Source organism: Bombina bombina, chromosome 1, assembly GCF_027579735.1.
Source record: "Bombina bombina isolate aBomBom1 chromosome 1, aBomBom1.pri, whole genome shotgun sequence".
In the NCBI taxonomy this organism is placed as follows: domain Eukaryota; kingdom Metazoa; phylum Chordata; class Amphibia; order Anura; family Bombinatoridae; genus Bombina; species Bombina bombina.
Genome location: NC_069499.1, coordinates 1390012451 through 1390032308, shown reverse-complemented (window position 1 = coordinate 1390032308; position 19858 = coordinate 1390012451). Strand labels below are relative to the sequence as shown.

The 19858-nt window shown below is 40.3% G+C and overlaps 1 protein-coding gene across 4 annotated transcripts in view; it reads left to right on the top strand.

The window, feature by feature from the left end:
* NR1I3 (nuclear receptor subfamily 1 group I member 3) overlaps nucleotides 1–19858 on the top strand; it is a 174768-nt gene that overhangs the window by 30336 nt on the left and 124574 nt on the right. For all 4 annotated transcript variants that reach the window (XM_053704666.1, XM_053704675.1, XM_053704670.1 and 1 more), the window contains 2 exons: nucleotides 8379–8632; nucleotides 11031–11161. In XM_053704666.1, the coding sequence (XP_053560641.1) occupies nucleotides 8379–8632; nucleotides 11031–11161 (385 nt within the window). The remainder of the gene's footprint in view (nucleotides 1–8378; nucleotides 8633–11030; nucleotides 11162–19858) is intronic.

Genomic DNA, 19858 nt, shown 5'->3' with positions numbered 1-19858 from the left:
CTGGTAATTGGTTTCAGGGTCATTAAAAATGTTTTATTTCCTCTAGTAGGACAGGAGTTCAGATCAGCACAGAGTCACAAATAATATTCAAACTTTAAAGGGACATTAAACATAAATGCATGAAATGTATGTAGTGTTTAGTGTCCCTTTAAGGGATATCTATTTTTTAGAAAGTTTTACGTGTGATCTTAAAGGGATAGAACGGTCAAAATTGAAAGTGCATGAGTGCATTTCAATGTGAAATAGAAGCATTTTTTTGCAATATACTTCCATTAGCAAACATGCTTCTAATAAAAGTTATTACACACATATCCCGTGAGAGCCCGTGCACCAGTATTCAAATGCCACACCTTCTCAGAGAGGCAGTGATGGTTTTTATGACACAAATTACGCCTTCACAGAGGCAACACACACCATCCTCAGCTCTCTGAGCTTGAATACTGGTACGCAGACCTGCACGGGATATGTGCGTATGCCGCAGAACAGTAATCATTTTTATTAGAAGCATTTTTGTTAATGAAAGTATATTGCAAAAATGCTTTGATTTCAAATTGAAATGCATTTATGCAAATGTCAATTTTGACATTTCTATCCCTTTAAAGTCACATAGCTTCCTGAAGAGCGGAGAATTGTTTTAGCTTGAACCCAAAACCACAGTTTTCAAATAAATTCTATGGTTAAGTTGCAGATTATTATTTATTTATATTTACTAAATGATTGCTGAAGAAACTCTGTGTAGTCTCCTCCACCCTAATTCACAGAAAATAAAAGTTAAGCTGGGAACGAGAAATACATGGGATAGATACAAACAGAATTCCCAGTGCCTAGAAAAGCTTACAAACTAAATAGACTATTGCAGGGGAGCATGTGGCATCACAAACTTCTTCATCAGTTGAACCAGAAAACAAATGTATGCCGAGAACAGATCCCTCATACTGATAAGGGCTACGAGCAGCACACCGTGTTCTTATATACCCTGTGAATTTGGAATATTCCATGCAAGGTTACCCATGTGTGATCAAGCAACAGATCTGGAGCAATCAAAAGAAAACAAAACATAGCGCATTGAAAATATTGATAGTTACTGCGGAAAACTTTACAGTTGCATAAGAAGTTACATAAGAATATAATATATCATTTTCCTAAGGGCCATGCCTATTATGTGACCTAGATTTGTAACTTGCTATGTTCCTGATTTATTTATTAGTAGCTTAGGAAGATGGTATCAAGTAATAACTTCAATTTTAGGACTTTAAAGGGGTATTAAAGTATTTTTAGTGTATGCATACAAAAAAAACAATTTTCAGAGTTAGATTACAGCATAATGATGAGAAATAAGAATGTTGTATATTATATTATATATATATATATATTTATTTTACTGCACATTATTAAACATTTAAAAAAACTTTCCAATTTACTGTACTTCTGCTATTAAATTAAACTCATTTTCTTGGTATTTGGACAGTTAAAGGGACATAAAGCCCTTTTTTTTCTTTCATGATTCAGATAGACCATACAAATTAAAAAAAAAACTTTACAATCTAATTATATTATCATTATTGCTTCATTCACTAGGTGTCCTTTGTTGAAGGAGCAGCAACGTATCACTGGGAGCTAGCTGACAGCAATTGGTATGCCAATGACAAGAGGCAGATATGTACAGCCAGCAATCAGCAGCTAGCTCCCAGCTCTTGAACCTACCTAGGAATGCTTTTCAACAAAAGATACCAAGAATCATCTGAATCTTGCAAGAAAAATGTTGGGTTTCATGTCCCTTTAAGTAAAAAATTACACTTTTATAATTGAAAGAGCATATACGTTATATATTGTTGGAAACACTGCTGCATTTTTCTAGACAAGTGCATGCTCCTAAAGCTACCTAGGTATGGTCTTCAATTAAAGGGTCAGTTATGTCAAAATTTAACTTTTATGATTCAGATAGAACATGCAGTTTTAAATGACTTTCCAATTTACTTCTATTATCAAATTAGCTTTGTTTTCTTGGCATCCTTTGTTGAAAAGTATGCTTAGGTAGGCTCAGGAGCAGCAATGCACTACTGGAAGCTAGCTGCTGATTGGTGGCTACACATATATGCCTCTTGTCATTGGCTCACCGGATATTTTTATCTAGCTCCCAATGGATACCAAGAGAATAAAGCAAATTTGATAATAGAAGTAAATTCGGAATCTAAAAGTGCATGTTCTATCTGAATCATAAAAGTTCAATTTTGACATAACTGACCCTTTAATTGAAGACCATACCTAGGTAGGTATAGGAGCCTGCATGTGTCTTGACAAGTATATGGCAGCAGTGTTTACAACAACATATAACACTAAGGCCTAGATTTGGAGTTTGGCGGTAGCCGTGAAAACCAGCGTTAGAGGCTCCTAACGCTGGTTTTAGGCTACCTCCGGTATTTGGAGTCACTCAAAAAAGGGTCTAACGCTCACTTTTCAGCCGTGACTTTTCCATACCGCAGATCCCCTTACGTCAATTGCGTATCCTATCTTTTCAATGGGATTTTTCTAACTCCGGTATTTAGAGTCGTGTCTGAAGTGAGCGTTAGAAATCTAACGACAAAACTCCAGCCGCAGGAAAAAAGTCAGTAGTTAAGAGCTTTCTGGGCTAACGCCGGTTTATAAGGCTCTTAACTACTGTACTCTAAAGTACACTAACACCCATAAACTACCTATGTACCCCTAAACCGAGGTCCCCCCACATCGCCGCCACTCGATTAAATTTTTTTAACCCCTAATCTGCCGACCGCCACCTACGTTATCCTTATGTACCCCAATCTGCTGCCCCTAACACCGCCGACCCCTATATTATATTTATTAACCCCTAACCTGCCCCCCACAACGTCGCAGCCAGCTACCTACAATAATTAACCCCTAATCTGCCGACCGCAAAGAGCCGCCACCTACATTATAGCTATGTACCCCTAATCTGCTGCCCCTAACACCGCCGACCCCTATATTATATTTATTAACCCCTAATCTGCCCCCCACAACGTCGCCTCCACCTGCCTACACTTATTAATCCCTAATCTGCCGAGCGGACCGCACCGCTATCATAATAAAGTTATTAACCCCTAATCCGCCTCACTAACCCTATAATAAATAGTATTAACCCCTAATCTGCCCTCCCTAACATCGCCGACACGTAACTTCAAACATTAACCCCTAATCTGCCGACTGGAGCTCACCGCTATTCTAATAAATGTATTAACCCCTAAAGCTAAGTCTAACACTAACACCCCCCTAACTTAAATATAATTTAAATCTAAGAAATAAATTAACTCTTATTAAATAAATTATTCCTATTTAAAGCTAAATACTTACCTGTAAAATAAATCCTAATATAGCTACAATATAAATTATAATTATATTATAGCTATTTTAGGATTAATATTTATTTTACAGGTAACTTTGTATTTATTTTAACCAGGTACAATAGCTATTAAATAGTTAAGAACTATTTAATAGCTAAAATAGTTAAAATAATTACAAAATTACCTGTAAAATAAATCCTAACCTAAGTTACAATTAAACCTAACACTATACTATCATTAAATTAATTAAATAAAATACCTACAATTACCTACAATTAAACCTAGCACTACACTATCAATACATTAATTAAATACAATACCTACAAATAACTACAATTAAATAAACTAACTAAAGTACAAAAAATAAAAAAGAACTAAGTTACAAAAAATAAAAAAATATTTACAAACATAAGAAAAATCTTACAACAATTTTAAACTAATTACACCTACTCTAAGCCCCCTAATAAAATAACAAAGCCCCCCAAAATAAAAAATGCCCTACCCTGTTCTAAATTACTAAAGTTCAAAGCTCTTTTACCTTACCAGCCCTGAACAGGGCCCTTTGCGGGGCATGCCCCAAAGAATTCAGCTCTTTTGCCTGTAAAAAAAACCATACAATACCCCCACCCCCCCAACATTACAACCCACCACCCACATACCCCTAATCTAACCCAAACCCCCCTTAAATAAACCTAACACTAAGCCCCTGAAGATCATCCTACCTTGTCTTCACCATACCAGGTTCACCGATCGGTCCTGGCTCCAAAATCTTCATCCAACCCAAGCGGGGGCTGGCGATCCATCATCCGGCGGCTGAAGAGGTCCAGAAGAGGCTCCAAAGTCTTCATCCTATCCGGGAAGAAGAGTAGATCCGGACCGGCAACCATCATCTTCCAAGCGGCATCTTCTATCTTCATCCGATGAGGACCGGCTCCATCCTGAAGACCTCCACCGCGGACCCATCTTCATCCGGCGACGTCCAACTGAAGAATGACGGTTCCTTTAAGGGACGTCATCCAAGATGGCGTCCCTCGAATTCCGATTGGCTGATAGGATTCTATCAGCCAATCGGAATTAAGATAGGAATATTCTGATTGGCTGATGGAATCAGCCAATCAGAATCAAGATCAATCCGATTGGCTGATCCAATCAGCCAATCAGATTGAGCTTGCATTCTATTGGCTGATCGGAACAGCCAATAGAATGCGAGCTCAATCTGATTGGCTGATTGGATCAGCCAATCGGATTGAACTTGATTCTGATTGGCTGATTCCATGTAGTGTTAGGCTGATGGTAGTGTAGTGTTAGGTTTAATTGTAGGTAATTGTAGGTATTTTATTTAATTAATTTAATGATAGTATAGTGTTAGGTTTAATTGTAACTTAGGTTAGGATTTATTTTACAGGTAATTTTGTAATTATTTTAACTATTTTAGCTATTAAATAGTTCTTAACTATTTAATAGCTATTGTACCTGGTTAAAATAAATACAAAGTTACCTGTAAAATAAATATTAATCCTAAAATAGCTATAATATAATTATAATTTATATTGTAGCTATATTAGGATTTATTTTACAGGTAAGTATTTAGCTTTAAATAGGAATAATTTATTTAATAAGAGTTAATTTATTTTGTTAGATTTAAATTATATTTAAGTTAGGGGGGTGTTAGTGTTAGGGTTAGACTTAGCTTTAGGGGTTAATACATTTATTAGAATAGCGGTGAAATCCAGTCGGCAGATTAGAGGTTAATGTTTGAAGTTAGGTGTCGGCGATGTTAGGGAGGGCAGATTAGGGGTTAATACTATTTATTATAGGGTTAGTGAGGCGGATTAGGGGTTAATAACTTTATTATGATAGCGGTGCGGTCCGCTCGGCAGATTAGGGGTTAATAAGTGTAGGCAGGTGGAGGCGACGTTGTGGGGGGCAGATTAGGGGTTAATAAATATAATATAGGGGTCGGCGGTGTTAGGGGCAGCAGATTAGGGGTACATAGGGATAATGTAAGTAGCGGCGGTTTACGGAACGGCAGATTAGGGGTTAAAAATAATATACAGGGGTCAGCGATAGCGGGGGCGGCAGAATAGGGGTTAATAAGTGTAAGGTTAGGGGTGTTTAGACTCTGGGTACATGTTAGAGTGTTAGGTGCAGACGTAGGAAGTGTTTCCCCATAGCAAACAATGGGGCTGCGTTAGGAGCTGAACGCGGCTTTTTTGCAGGTGTTAGGTTTTTTTTTCAGCTCAAACAGCCCCATTGTTTCCTATGGGGGAATCGTGCACGAGCACGTTTTTGAGGCTGGCCGCGTCCGTAAGCAACTCTGGTATCGAGAGTTGAAGTTGCGTTAAATATGCTCTACGCTCCTTTTTTGGAGCCTAACGCTGACATTATATGGACTCTCAATACCAGAGTTATTTTAAAGGAGCGGCCAGAAAAAAGCCAGCGTTAGCTACGCGGGTCGTTACCGACAAAACTCTAAATCTAGCCGTAAGTAAATTTGAAACTAGAAGAGGTGGCGGACAGCAATCATCCCAATTGGATACGATTAGGATGATTGACATCCCCTGCTAGCAGCCGATTGGCTGTGAATGTGCAGGGGCAGCATTGCACAAGCATTTCACCAGAAATGCTTGTGCAATGATAAATGCCGACAGGTTATGCTGTCTGCTTTTATTGATGTGGCGCGGACATGGATCATGTCCGATCGACATTTGATAAATCTTCCCCCAAATCTCTACTGATTAAAATGCAACGAAAATACAATATAACATTGACATGCATTGCATATGGTCTTTCTTTCTTAGGCAACCCCAGAAGCCATTTCACTTGACTTAAAAAAAGGCCACCATGTAAGGAATCTATTTGTAATACAAGTGTTCTTCATTTCATGTCTTCAGGTCCCACTAACTGATTTTAAGATTATATGAACTAAATCAAAGGTGAAATAATAAAATCCTCACTGACCATGGTTAGCTACCTGCAATCACCCAAAGTAATAATGAAAAAAATGCCTTTTAGTGGGTCCTGAGGAATAGAATTGAAGAAACTTCCACTATACCATCTTCATAGCTAAAATATATATATATTTCCTTACAGGATCAAGGTTATCGCACTCAATTGTGAAACAATAGAAATAACCAATATTCCTCTAGCTCAATGGTACTCAAAACAAATGTTCTGCTACTCTGCCTCTGGGCTATCATTGTACTTCTTGTAGTGCTTAATAATTTATTTTTCTTATGAATCCATACTACATATCAACAATAATGTTTTAATCTCCCTCAAGATAATTTCATTAGGTTAACCACCCCCCGCTCTAACTCAGTGCTTCTTAAAATGGGGGTTTGGACCCCCGGCGAATCCCCGGCGAATCCCTTAAGATTTTGGGGGGTCCCCAGGAGATTTGATACTGCAATATGCACAGGGACATAAGAGAGCAGGAGGCTAATTTTCAGTTTCTAACCAAACAACAGCAGTAAAGCAATTAGGCAAAAACGAATAGTGTTGTTGACCTCCCCTTGTTCTACAAATGTAAGTTTTGTATGGCTAAATGTCTTCCTCAATCTTGTTCGTAAAGGAAAATGAATGTGGATACATTTCTTTGTATTAATGTCATGGGATATCTGGTCTGTATATGTGTGCATGTTTGTATATCTATGTGTGTGCATATATATGAATGAGTGTCTGTGCGTGTATATGTATGTGTGTCCGTATATATGTATGAGTGTGTGTGTCTTGTGTGTTTGTATATGTATGTGTGTGCTTATGTATGAGTGTGTGTATGTATTAGTGTGTGTTTGTATGTGTGTGCGTATATATGAATGAGTGTGTGTGTGTATGAGTGTGTGTTTGTATGTGTGTGCGTATATATGAATGAGTGTGTGTGTGTGTATGTGTGTGCGTATATATGAATGAGTGTGTGTGTGCTTATGTATGAGTGTGTGTTTGTATATGTATGTTTGTGCGTATATATGAATGAGTGTGTGTGCATGCGTATATATGTATGTGTGTGTGTTTGTATATGTATGTGTGTGCACATATATATGAATGAGTGTGTGTGTGTGCTTATGTATAATTGTGTGTTTGTATATGTATGTGTGTGCATATATATGACTGAGTGTGCGTGCGTATATATGTATGTGTGTGTGTTTGTATATGTATGCTTATGTATGAGTGTGTGTATGTATTAGTGTGTGTATGTATTAGTGTGTTTGTATGTGTGTGCGTATATATGAATGAGTATGTGTGTGCGTATATATGAATGAGTGTGTGTGTGCTTATGTATATGTGTGCTTATGTATGATTGTGTGTTTGTATATATATGTGTGTTTGTATATATGAATGAGTGTGTGTGCATGCGTATATATGTATGAGTGTGTGTTTGTATATGTATGTGTATATATGAATGATTGTGTGTGCATGCGTATATATGTATGTGTGTGTGTGTGTGTATATGTATGTGTGTGCGCATATATATGAATGAGTGTCTGTGTGTGTATATGTATGTGTGAGCGTATATATCAATGAGTGTGTATGTTTTGTGTTTGTTTATGAATGATTAACTATTTAGCACCTCTTTAAATGCGCACACATGCATTTTAGTCACTTGGAGAGAACATTGCGTGCAGAGTACGCACAGTGCATAGGTTTTGCTCATCACCACACATGGGGAAGAACCCTTCATGGAAGGTACTTGGAGTTAGACAGTGAGTCTAGCTATTACTGATTAGCAATGGCTACTAAAGTTGAATGTACTTATTTTCTATAATAATCCCCTCACTTGTGTGGTATATTGATGTATAGAAACAAAAAATGGTGTATCCATCTGACAAGGGTTTGTTTTGAACTATATTATAATAAAGGGGGTCATGAAAAAGTTTAAGAAGCTCTGCTCTAGCTGATCCATATATACCAAAACCTTATTAAAGAAACCAGAATTATTAACCCAGGACCCTATAACACATATAATTAGACTCTATTAACTTGTCCAGCCAACAAGCCACATCAGTTCCATTATTTATTTGACTATGTTGTTTCATTTTTTAGATGAACTGCCCAGACCTGGAAGAGTCCTTTTTACACCAAGATTGGACCAATGCAATGAACCCTTTGTTTGAAGAGGACAGCAATGGCAGCAGCAGCAGTAGCTCTGTAGGTTTGTCCAAGCTCAGTTTAAAAGCCAATCAAAATGAGGTCAATGACCATGAAGAGGAGGAAAAGATGTGTGTGGTTTGTGGAGATAAAGCCAACGGATATCACTTTCACGTTCTGACATGTGAGGGATGTAAAGGCTTTTTCAGGTAACACTTTCATCAGAATTGAAGATACAACCTGACACTAACTTACAAGAACATTATTTTCTATTATAAAGCCCACAGGGAGCACCCAAGAATTAGGCATATTTATACCTTGTCAATAGTATACAAACTTGTCCAGGATGCCTTAAAATAATTATATCTGGCTTATACTTCTTTGTATATTGCATTTGCTCTGTCAAAGGCAACATATAAGATTACTCTTGAGCATGACAGCTTAGGTGAAATAAAGGCCATAAGTTGAATAAATAAACCCCTTAAATTAGTAAAAAAAAATATAACAGGTAAATGTAATTAAACACATACAACCTCATAAGAAACCAATAGATGTATTTCATTAATTTTCATAAACCTTAATGGAACAAAGCAAAACTAAAACATGGTTGCTACTTGAAGGGACATAAAACGTATATGCTAAATCACTTGAAAGCTAACAGGAAAATATCACCTGAACATCTCTATATAAAAAAGGAAGATATTTTACATCAAAATTTCCTCAGCTCATCAGAGTAAGTGCTGTGTAAAAAGTTATCTTTTAGTTACTGCCCAGCTGAAGGTTTTAAAAAAACAAAAACAAATGAACAGCAGCCAATCAGCATTAGTAGAGTTGAGGTCATGAGATTTCATAGTAAACTTCCTTAAACTGAATAGGGAAATAACATGAGTGTGAATGAGGCTCACTCCCTTGCAAGTCTCGCAACAGGCATACTGATTTGCTGCTTAAAGGGACACTGAACCCAATTTTTTTCTTTTGTGATTCAGATAGAGCATGCAATTTTAAGCAACTTTCTAATTTACTCCTATTATCAATTTTTCTTCATTCTCTTGCCTATCTTTAATTGAAAAAAAAAAAAAAGCCATCTAAGCTTTTTTGGGTTAAGAACTCTGGACAGCACTTTTTGATTGGTGGATGAATTTTTTCCACCAATCAGCAAGGACAACCCAGATTGTTCACCAAAAATGGGCTGGCATCTAAACTTAGATTCTTGCATTTCAAATAAAGATACCAAGAGAACAAAGAAAATTTGATAATAGGAGTAAATTATAAAGTTGCTTAAAATTTAATGCTCTATCTGAATCACAAAAGAATAAAAAATTGGGTTCAGTGTCCTTTTAAAGTCCTTAAAAGTGGGGTGTGAATACTTAGGACATTTTGAGGTAAAATATCTTTCTTTTTTACATAGAGATATTCAGGTGATACTTTCTAGTCAGCTTTTTACAGCTATACTGCATCAATTTAAAGTGTTTCAACATTTGGGTATCATGTCCCTTTAAGTCAGTATGGATGATGACTGCCTACATTTTCTCAAATGTCCAAACACTTCAAGACAACTCTAATTAAATATTCTGATGATAATGTTTAATGATTATCTAAAAATTGTCATCTGAACAATAATTTAAACTTTTCCATAAAACAAAAATGATTATGAACTAAGCATGTGCAAAGCTATTTGAACATCCAAGATTTGCTGCTTTAAATGGACAGTCTACTCCATAATTTTTATTGTTTAAAAAGATAGATAATCCCTTTATTACCCATTCCCCAGTTTTGCATAACCAACACGGTTATATTAATATACTTTTTACCTCTGTGATTACCTTGTATCTAAGCCACTGCAGACTGCCCACTTATTTCAGCTTTTTTCACAGACTTGCATTTTAGCCAATCAGTGCCTTCTCTTAAGTAATTCCACGGGCGTGAGCACAATATTATCTATATGGCACGCATTAACTAACACCCTCTAGTTCAAATGCATTCAGATAAGAGGCAGCCTTCAAGGACTTAGAAATTAGCATATAAGCCTACCTAGGTTTAGTTTTAAACTAAGAATACCTTTATTCTGAAGCATGAACATTTCATTTTGACTGGACTTTCCCTTTAAGTAATTTAGTATTCAAAAGTCCAAGACTTTAAATAAAAAAAAGTTAAAAAAGTCTGAAAAGCTGTTAAAAAGTGTTTAGTGATGAGCTGGAATATTGCTGTTAAAATGTCCCAATAAAAGATACAGAAAATGTTATGACACCAGGAATGCATTTGAAAAGCTTGTCATCGGTAGGTTAATTTATATTAGAATGACTTTGATTTTGAAGAAATTCAGGAAATCTTATGGAATGGAATAGAGGCCTTTGTGTTGTTTATACTGCTCCCATAAAGATATTCTAGAGGGCAAACAATAATTCCAAACCAGATTCTCCAAGGTTCTCTAAGAAGTTTTGTCAGTGTTGTGAGGTAATTTAAAGAATTGGGCCCATAACCACATTTTTTTGTAGTACCTCTTATAAAATCAAATGGACCACCAGTGTTCCATTCAGTTTGGAAAACATTCATAAGTGTAAGTGTCATGGTTTTCTGACCACTACAATTCTCTTCTCTTATCTACAGACGTTCCATGACCAAGGGACTCCAATTCACCTGCCCCTTCACCCGGATATGCCCAATTACCAAAGACAAGAGGCGCCAATGCCAGGCCTGCAGGCTACAGAAATGTTTGGATGCAGGGATGAGGAAAGACAGTAAGTGTGTGGTGTTAAAGGTAACTTTTAAAGCCACTACATCCCCCCCAGTTTTAATTATTTTGGTAGCACTACAGTTTACTGACACGGTCTTATAAGACCCTGAACACACTTAGTGAGTATAAAGTAAGGCAATATCCTGCTGACCTTTAACCTTAAATAATTACTAATGGAGAGGGAAGCTTCTCCTCTAGTGGTCCTTGAAGCAGACTGTAGAGAGACAATTAGAGAATGGCATTGATCACAAAACCCTTTGCTTCTATTTTTCATGCAGAGTCATGCACAGCAGGTTAATTATCCTGTGCAATCCAGAGAAAATGTAATGTACCATTGTAGCAGTCTCCTATCCAAAGTAGCCGTATCGTGCTAGCTAATCCATGCAGAGATGCACAAAGCATCAGGAAAGATCTATAAATAGAAAGAGCCCTACTCCCTCCCGTTCATTGCCTCCACATCACTGTGTTTATAGCGCTGCTTCCTTTGATGTACTTTCAGTACACATCAGTACTAGTGTGGAATAAATGGAACGTGTAGCAAACCATGGCAGGAGGTGAAAAGGAATTCTTCATCCCTTGAGGGTTGGAGGGGGAGGGATGATGGGGAGGCAGGGATACAGCGAGCATTAATGTGTTTTGATGGAAAGGTTTTCAGTAAAATATTAAGCTTTCATAAAATATCTCAATTTAGAGTTTTTCCTTATTAAACCGTGTTCTCCAAACAATATTTAGTACATTTCCCTTGTGTGGATAAAATCAACTTTTCAAAGATTTGCAATACCTATAAACTGTAAAACTATGACACTACATGTCTTATAAAGTATACGCTGCTCTGCTCTGTTCTGTATAGAATAGGAATGTCAAGTCAGGCTATGAGACAGGGTGACACACTATTTGAAGACAGTTCTCCAGATAACACTATGTATCAGTAAAATCACACAAAAAAAAGAAAAATTCCATTGTAAAAGTCTCTTCGTATGTGATTACCCAGTCTCAGAGATCTGCAGCATGTTTACATGTGACATATCTATATACGTAATATTCTTCTGTCATGATTATTTTTTATTTGTAAAGTGCTGCAAATTCAATAAAGTATTTAAATTCCTTATAAAAAAAATTATATTTCAAACTGCCTTCAGCTTCTACGTTTATCATAACTATATATATATATATATATATATATATATATTTATATTTAGATCAGATAGTATGAAATTGTATTTCTAATAACATGACATTTGAAATTTCACAGTAAGACTTTACTCATTGCATACACAATGATGGATTGCCAGGTAACTTTGCAAGAAACTGTTTATTATTAAAACTCCTGGTGAGACATGCTGTCTACCTTCTTGTTTCACTTAGCATATAACATAGTACTTCCATTGTCTCCGCCCCCATGTCTAATACAAGAGGTGCGGACAGGTTGAAATTTAAAAAGTCAAATTTATTCCAGAAATGGTTAAAAACAGGAACAAGCACTAAAAATAGCTGGATAAGTGTAACACCTAGAAAGGCTTACGAGTTTCGGCGTTAGCCGTAGTCATAGCCCCCATAGTCCGCCCCCATGTCCCCACAAATCTATGTATATGTGCAACACACACATATTCTCCATCTTTCCCCTTTTAAAGAACACATATACATACTGTATATAGAAGACATAATATGAAACCAAACAAGGAGTGAAACATAGCAATGAACTATAACACCATGCAACATAAAACACAAAATGCTTTGTTCACTAGCGTTCTTGCTTTGTAGAATCAGTATTTGATAAAGTCATTGAACTTTGCATTGGATTTGCACACTCTTCCCGATCAAGTAACAACCTGTGGGGATTGTTCATCTGCAATCTCTAGCCTGACACTGTCAGGATCCTATAGTAGTTGTGTGTTACATCCATTTTCGGAAGTGTCACTTGGTTCTGAAATGATCATGGGCACAGACGAGGCAGTGGTAGGGCAATATAACTCAGGTACCTGTAGAACGTGGTGGCGGTTCCTTACATAGGTGTTACCATCAGAGTGGACAACATAGCTGTTAGGTTGACAGGCCTTTCCATGAACTGTAGCCAGTTTAGTGTTAGCCTCCATCCTTACCACCTGCCCAGGCTCCAGAGGAGAAAGGCGTCTGGCAGAATTGTCATGGCTTATCTTTCCCTTTTTGTTTGAGTGTAAATAAGGCAGCCTGAACATTGGTTTCAACTTTCGGCAGAAGCTGGGATGAGACCATAGGGATCAGAGTCCTGGTGCGTCGTGACAGTAATCGTTGTGCTGGAGAGGGCATGCCATTCCTGGAATGTGTTGTGCAGGTTGAGTAGGGCTACATAAATCTCAGAACCATCACGTGCACATTTCTCTAGGAGATTTTTAGCCAACCTGACCCCACGCTCTGATAGACTATTGGATCTAGGGTAATAGGGACTGCTAGTGACATGCTGAAAATCCCACTGGTGAGCAAAGGTCTTGAATTCTTTACTGGAAAATAAGGTTGCATTTTCAGTCATCAGTTGATAGGGAATCCCATGTGTAGAGAATATCCGCTTTAATGTCCTGATCACTGTGTTGCTGGAAAGGTTTGGGAGAACATCAAACTCCCACCAACCAGAATCTACCAAGACCAGGTTATTCTTGCCTGCCCACTCAAATATGTCAGCCGCTATGATGGACCATGGTCTGTCAGGTATTTGGTGAAGTTGTAAGGGTTCTCTCATCTGGTGCTGTCTTAGAGCATTGCATGGGGCACATCTGGAAACTTCTCTTTTAATGTCACTGTACATAGTAGGACAGAACATGGTTTTACGAGCCCTTCGCTTAGTGGACTAAATGCCAGGGTGACCTTGATGGAGTTGTGTCAGGTAGTATTTTCTTCTTAAACGGGAAGAGTCCACAGCTGCATTCATTACTTTTGGGAATTCAGAACCTGGCCACCAGGAGGAGGCAAAGACACCCCAACCAAAGGCTTAAATACCTTCCCCACTTCCCTCATCCCCCAGTCATTCTTTGCCTTTTGTCTCAGGAGGTTGGCAGAGAAGTGTCAGAAGATTGAAGATAGTCTCTTAGGGACGGTAGTACTTTTCGAAATGGGACTGGAGTTTTAAGTAATCCTGTCAGCCTCTCAGTGAGAGCATGGATGAAAGTTAGAGTCCGGAGATGCAGGGGGAGTTCTTCTGCAAAACTATCCCGACTCATATTAACAGCTCCTGGGCAATCAGCGTTGACGAGTTTCACTGCCTGCCTTTATTCACTCAAGCCCATGTCAGAAGCGATGCTACTATCTGTCACACTTGAAGGGCCGTGTTCCTGTTCCATGGTATAGATTCTGGTAAGATCGTTTCATTTTATTTCGATATGTGAATGTAATGTTAAAGAAATAAGCCAGAGTCCCAGTGGGACTCCTTTATCTTAAATGGAATCAAGGGTTAATATCTCCTGAGGGGGGTTATTGAACAGGGGGGACTTTAATCATGTTTGTTCTGTGATTTTGTCTGCTAATGTGTAGTGTTACTTGGGCTCATGGCTAATCGGACATAACAGCCTTATATCATCAGTTCGTGATCATAGGGACTAGCGCTTTTTTGGCTTACACAATGCACCTCGTGACCGGGTGTGGTCACGTTGTATTCCATTTCCGCACCTCGACCGTGTGGCGACGGAGGGAGTCTGTTCGTTAGTGGTTTGGTTCATGGGAGGTGGTGAGTGCCCCAGCCATTGGGGTGTGTAAGGTGCCTTTAGTGTTTGTCCATAATACAATCTCCAAGTTATGGAGGATTCTGATTTTTTGGAGACAGATATCTCTGATCCGGAGTATACGTCTTGCGATGAATATGAAAATGCCCCGGTTATCCATGCCCATCAGTTATTTGCCGATTGCCATTCTAGAGTATTCTCTTCCCCCGAATCAGGGAATTTAGAGTGCGCTGAGCCATTCGTCTCTGAGGATTCCTTGTCATACGAGGCGCGTGCCCCAGAACCTTCCTTTGCTACGCAAGCAGGTGTCCCTATGGCCATTACTCCTACTCCGGAAGGTGGCTTGTTTCCTCCAGAGGTTACAGCACGGTTCTGCATGGCAATATCTATGGCGTTGCACATTTATATCTCCTTAGAGAGGTATTTTTAAGATACTGTCCGTGTTCTGTTACCCGGGGTCCATCAGGCGTGGGATCGCCTGAGTCAGTTAGACCTTCTGGGGAAGCAATGGCCTCTGAGGCTTCAGAGGCCCTACCCTTGGAGCCGGGGGCGTCTATTGACCCGGCGGGGGATCATTTTGCCTTCCATTATAGACTGGCACTTCTGCGTGTTCTACTAAGACATGTTTTTGTGGTGCTGTAGGATTCCAGCACTACTGGGCCGAGGGATCCTCGGTCTTCTGTGCTGGACGGCAAACTGGGTTAGAGGTGTAGGGATGAAAATAATCTCTTTAACGTCTCCACATTTTTCTTTCTTTTAAGTATCTGTTCTAGTCCTGAGCTTGGGAGGATGGTCCGGTTGCCATGTCGTTTTCCTTGCGCGTTCACCCTCGTGTGTTGCCTTTCTTTTATTTGAATCCAGTTAGGATATATTTGGTTTGTTTTATGAAGCTCATGTCTGTTATAATTGTCCGTTGTGGGAACATTTCTTTTCTGGAATTGATACTTGATATTTTGTGGTCACGTGCACACTTCCTTGGAAGCTGCGTGTTCTATATGATTATAGTTTATGTTATCGACCCCTTTGGGGTTTCGTTTTTTCTTGGACACTTCAGGGGAGTTCTGTGTACCAGGCAGGTACTGGTTGGGTGCTAGCTGCTGTTCCTTATGGTTCATGTCACAGATGTGGTGCCGGTGTGCTGGTTATCTTGTTGGGTGTTCGGTCGTTCACTTTGATGAAGTGTTTGTGTTATGTTTGTTTTATCCAATTACTTGAGGGGGTGTTTTCGTTTTCTTATACGTCAACCTGCTCCTCGTCCATAGTAAATGGAGTGTCGGAGAGTTTGTGCCTCTACCGTTTTCCTTGGGTTGGGGTCTGGGTGCGGACCTGTTTATGTCTTCTCGTGGGTTCGGGAGGTCCTTGGCCTCGGAACCGGAGTTTCCCCATTCTCAAGGGTTTGGATGACCACTGGACAGCCCTGGTACTAGTTTGGATGATGGTTTTTCATTCTATCTTGGTATCTTACGGGTGTCTGTTTTTCTTGTGGTAGTCACCGGTACCTATTGAGGTTGCTGGGACTGCTTTTTTCCCTTTTAGGGTGGTCCGGTCATCTGGGTCTGGAAGTGCGGATATGTCCGTCTTACCTTGTTTCTGCGTATCGCATGCTCTCATAAGAGGGAGTGCAGGGGTTGAGTTTTTCCCCCTTTTTTTCTCCCTGGCAACCGTCCCTGGAGTTGTGGGGTTTTCTATGGTCTTCCTTGTGTGGTACAGGGATTTCCGGGAGGGTGATCCTGTGAGGATTTTGGCTCTCTGTCTAAGGGGCTTGTTTAGCCTGCCAGGTAGCCTAGTGGGTTGCCAGTTACCCACATGGCTAAGGTTGCGGTGTTCTCCATTATATGGAACCCTGTCCCTGGTGTCCTTCGGGGTCTCTGGAGAGTTTGAATCCAGCTGCAGCTGATTGTCTCTTCACTTGTATTACAAATTGCAATAAGAAGATAATTTGTCTTGGAATATTGCACTTGAATCTCTAGGAGCTCTTGTTCTCTGGGATTGCAGAGGGTCCAGGGGTCAGTTCCACCTACGGGTGTGGGTTGCCATCTCTTAGACCTGTCTAGATATTTGTCTATGCTCTTGGCCTGAGTTCTTGCGAATGCACTACCTAGAGTGCTCTTCTCCATATGAGGCAACCTGGGGTTCCCTCAGGTCATACGGCCTGCTCCGTTTTTCGGGGGTCTGGCTTAGGGCCATGTCTCTTGACTGAGTTTTGGGTCCGGATCGATAGATTCGGTCCCGGGCGGTTCAGTTTCGAACCTTAGGGTTTAGAACATCCGATTGTCCCTTCAGGGGGTTAATTTTACTCTCAGGGGAGCTTTTTGCTTTTCGGATGCATCTTTCAGTTGTCGCCAGTGGCAACTTTTGCACTTTGAGTCGAGGTTGTTTGTCTCAACTGAGCTGGTGGTAATGGTCGTTGAGTTATTGCTCAATGGTATTGCTTACCATTTCTCTTTAAGCCTCTTCTCCCTGTCTATGGCTGGGAAAGTGGTCACCTTGGCATTTGTCCTCTTGGGGAAGTCTTACAGTTTCCTTGGAGACCCTATGGGTTCTATCTTCTCGTTCGAGGATTTTTATTCCTCCCTTGTGTGTTAGAGGCTATGGAGGCTGGTTCTGGTACTAGGGTATCGTTATGGCTCAATACCCTATCTCCCTTTTTTGGGAGTGCTCCTTCTTTAGGGAAGGGAAATGTGCAAGGGTTTTGGACCCGTGCATGACGTATCTATTATAGGCCACCTGTAGTGGCCGGATGGTTTGCCTAGCTGCCTAACAAGCGGAAGGTTTGCAGTTTACCACCAGCTGCAGCTATTGCATCTGGAATGTGTGCTCATAAGCTGTTTGGCAGTCATGGTAGCATGCCTGATGCTAGTAATTGGTCAGGGTTTCGTTCCTCTTAGGCTTTCCGTTCTCTGTTGAGGCAGATGTTGCCAGCCCTTTTTGGGCTGGGTCCGTATCTCGGAGTGGGGTCTGATCGTGTACTTGTGTTGGCCCTGTTATCCTCCCTGGTGGGGGGTTCTCGGGTGTTCCTTCCTCCACTGGTTACATTTCACTGCTGGTGTTGGATGTCTTTTGGGGTCCGGATTCGTCCTGGACGGGAGTTGTCATTCATATCCGGCACTCTCTGTGGGATAGGGTCCCATGATGGTTTAGGGTTAGTTTTGCTGCCCTGGAGCTGGAGCTCGCGAGTCTGTCCATTGTGATTCTGTGTTTCACACACAGAAAGCCCTTTTTTCCATCCTATCGGTGAGCTCCGGGTTACCTTCGGTACTGATACGGGTTTCCTACCTGTATGCGACTAGTTATAGCCGTTGTATCTGCTGGACTAGGGTTCTGGGGAGCTTTTGGCTCTTTGGCACACCATCAGTCATATGGTGTTGTGTCTGAGGATCTGAGGGTGGATTTTGTTCGTCCTCGCGATCGCTCTCTCATTGGTTGGGAGTGTCACTCTGGTTTTCTTCCCTAGTCTGATGGTCCTTTGGATCTCCTTGGGGTACTCCGTTCTCTCCTTCGGAGGTAGGAGGTACTTTCTTCGGGTAGTTCATGCGATGGGAGCCTGCGGGACTTTGCTCTTCAGAGGCATTGTGCTCAGTGGAATCTAAAGATTTTGAGTGGTCTCCAGCACGGCTTTGCCGGTTGTTTAACTGATGGGCAGTTACTTTGTTTCTTTTTATACTGTTTTTTATGGATAATACCAGGCTATGGTGCCTTTCGAAGGGACTGCCTTCTCTACCCGCCCTTTCTTTGCATTCAGTGTCCTCTATAGCTTGGGTATTGTTTTCACAAAAGTAATGAATGCAGCTGTGGACTCTTCCCGTTTAAGAAGAAAACCTCAAATTATGCTTACCTGATCACTTTTTTTTCTTCTGACGGGAAGAGTCCACAGCTCCCCGCCCATATTTTATCAATGAGGCGGCCGTTATTTAGTTTCTTCTTCTGGCACCTTTTTCACCCTGATATTTCTCCTACTGTTGCTTGTTCCCTTGGCAGAATGACTGGGGGATGAGGGAAGTGGGGGAGGTATTTAAGCTTTTGGCTGGGGTGTCTTTGCCTCCTCCTGGTGGCCAGGTTCTGAATTCCCAAAAGTAATGAACGCAGCTGTGGACTCTTCCGGTCAGAAGAAAAGAAAATTATCAGGTAAGCATAATTTGAGTTTTCTGGAGAGAGTGAGGGATTAAATATCTCTGACCATGCAAAATTAATCCATTATCCACTGTCAATTCATCCCTCACAAAGTAAAATGGTCAGATTTCATATGGGACTTCCTTGAATGAGCCAGGCCACCCATTGGGAATGATGTCCATGAGGCGCTGACAGGTGGCATCTACCCATGTGTTTTGCTTAAGTTCCTCAAGCCCTCTGGACGACAGCACCCCATCCAGAGCTAACACATCATAATCCTCAATAGTATCAGGGTTATCAGTGGTGGGGGTGTGCACGTGAAAGAGCATCTGCAACATACAGTTCATGGCCTCGTTTATAGATCACATTCAGGTGGTAGCACTGAAATTTAAGCATCATACGCTATATGCGGGCAGATGCTGTGTGCAGGGGTTTTCTTAGTATGGTTATGAGTGGCTGATGATCCGTCTCCACAGTCACTGGGCGGCCATAGATATAATCATGGAATTTTACATCGGCAAATACTAGTCCCATTAAATCTTTCTCAATTTGTGCATAATGGGCTTCAGTCTCAGTGAGGGCTCTGGATGCAAATGCCACAGGTTTGCAATCTTGAAGACAGACTGCACCAAGACCATGCTGTGAGGAGTCAGCAGACAATATCACCGGCTTGTGCACATCAAAATACTGTAGGACAGGTGGACTAGTCAAATGTGCTTTAGGTGTATCCATAGCAGTAGCATGTTGTTCAGTCCAACACCAATCAGCATCTTGATGCAGAAGCTGACGGAGGGGAGACGTAATCTCACTGTAGTGATGAATGAACTTTGAGAGATAATTGGTCATACCAAGAAATCTTTGCAATCCATGTTTGTCCTCTGGGGCTGGCATTTGATGGATGG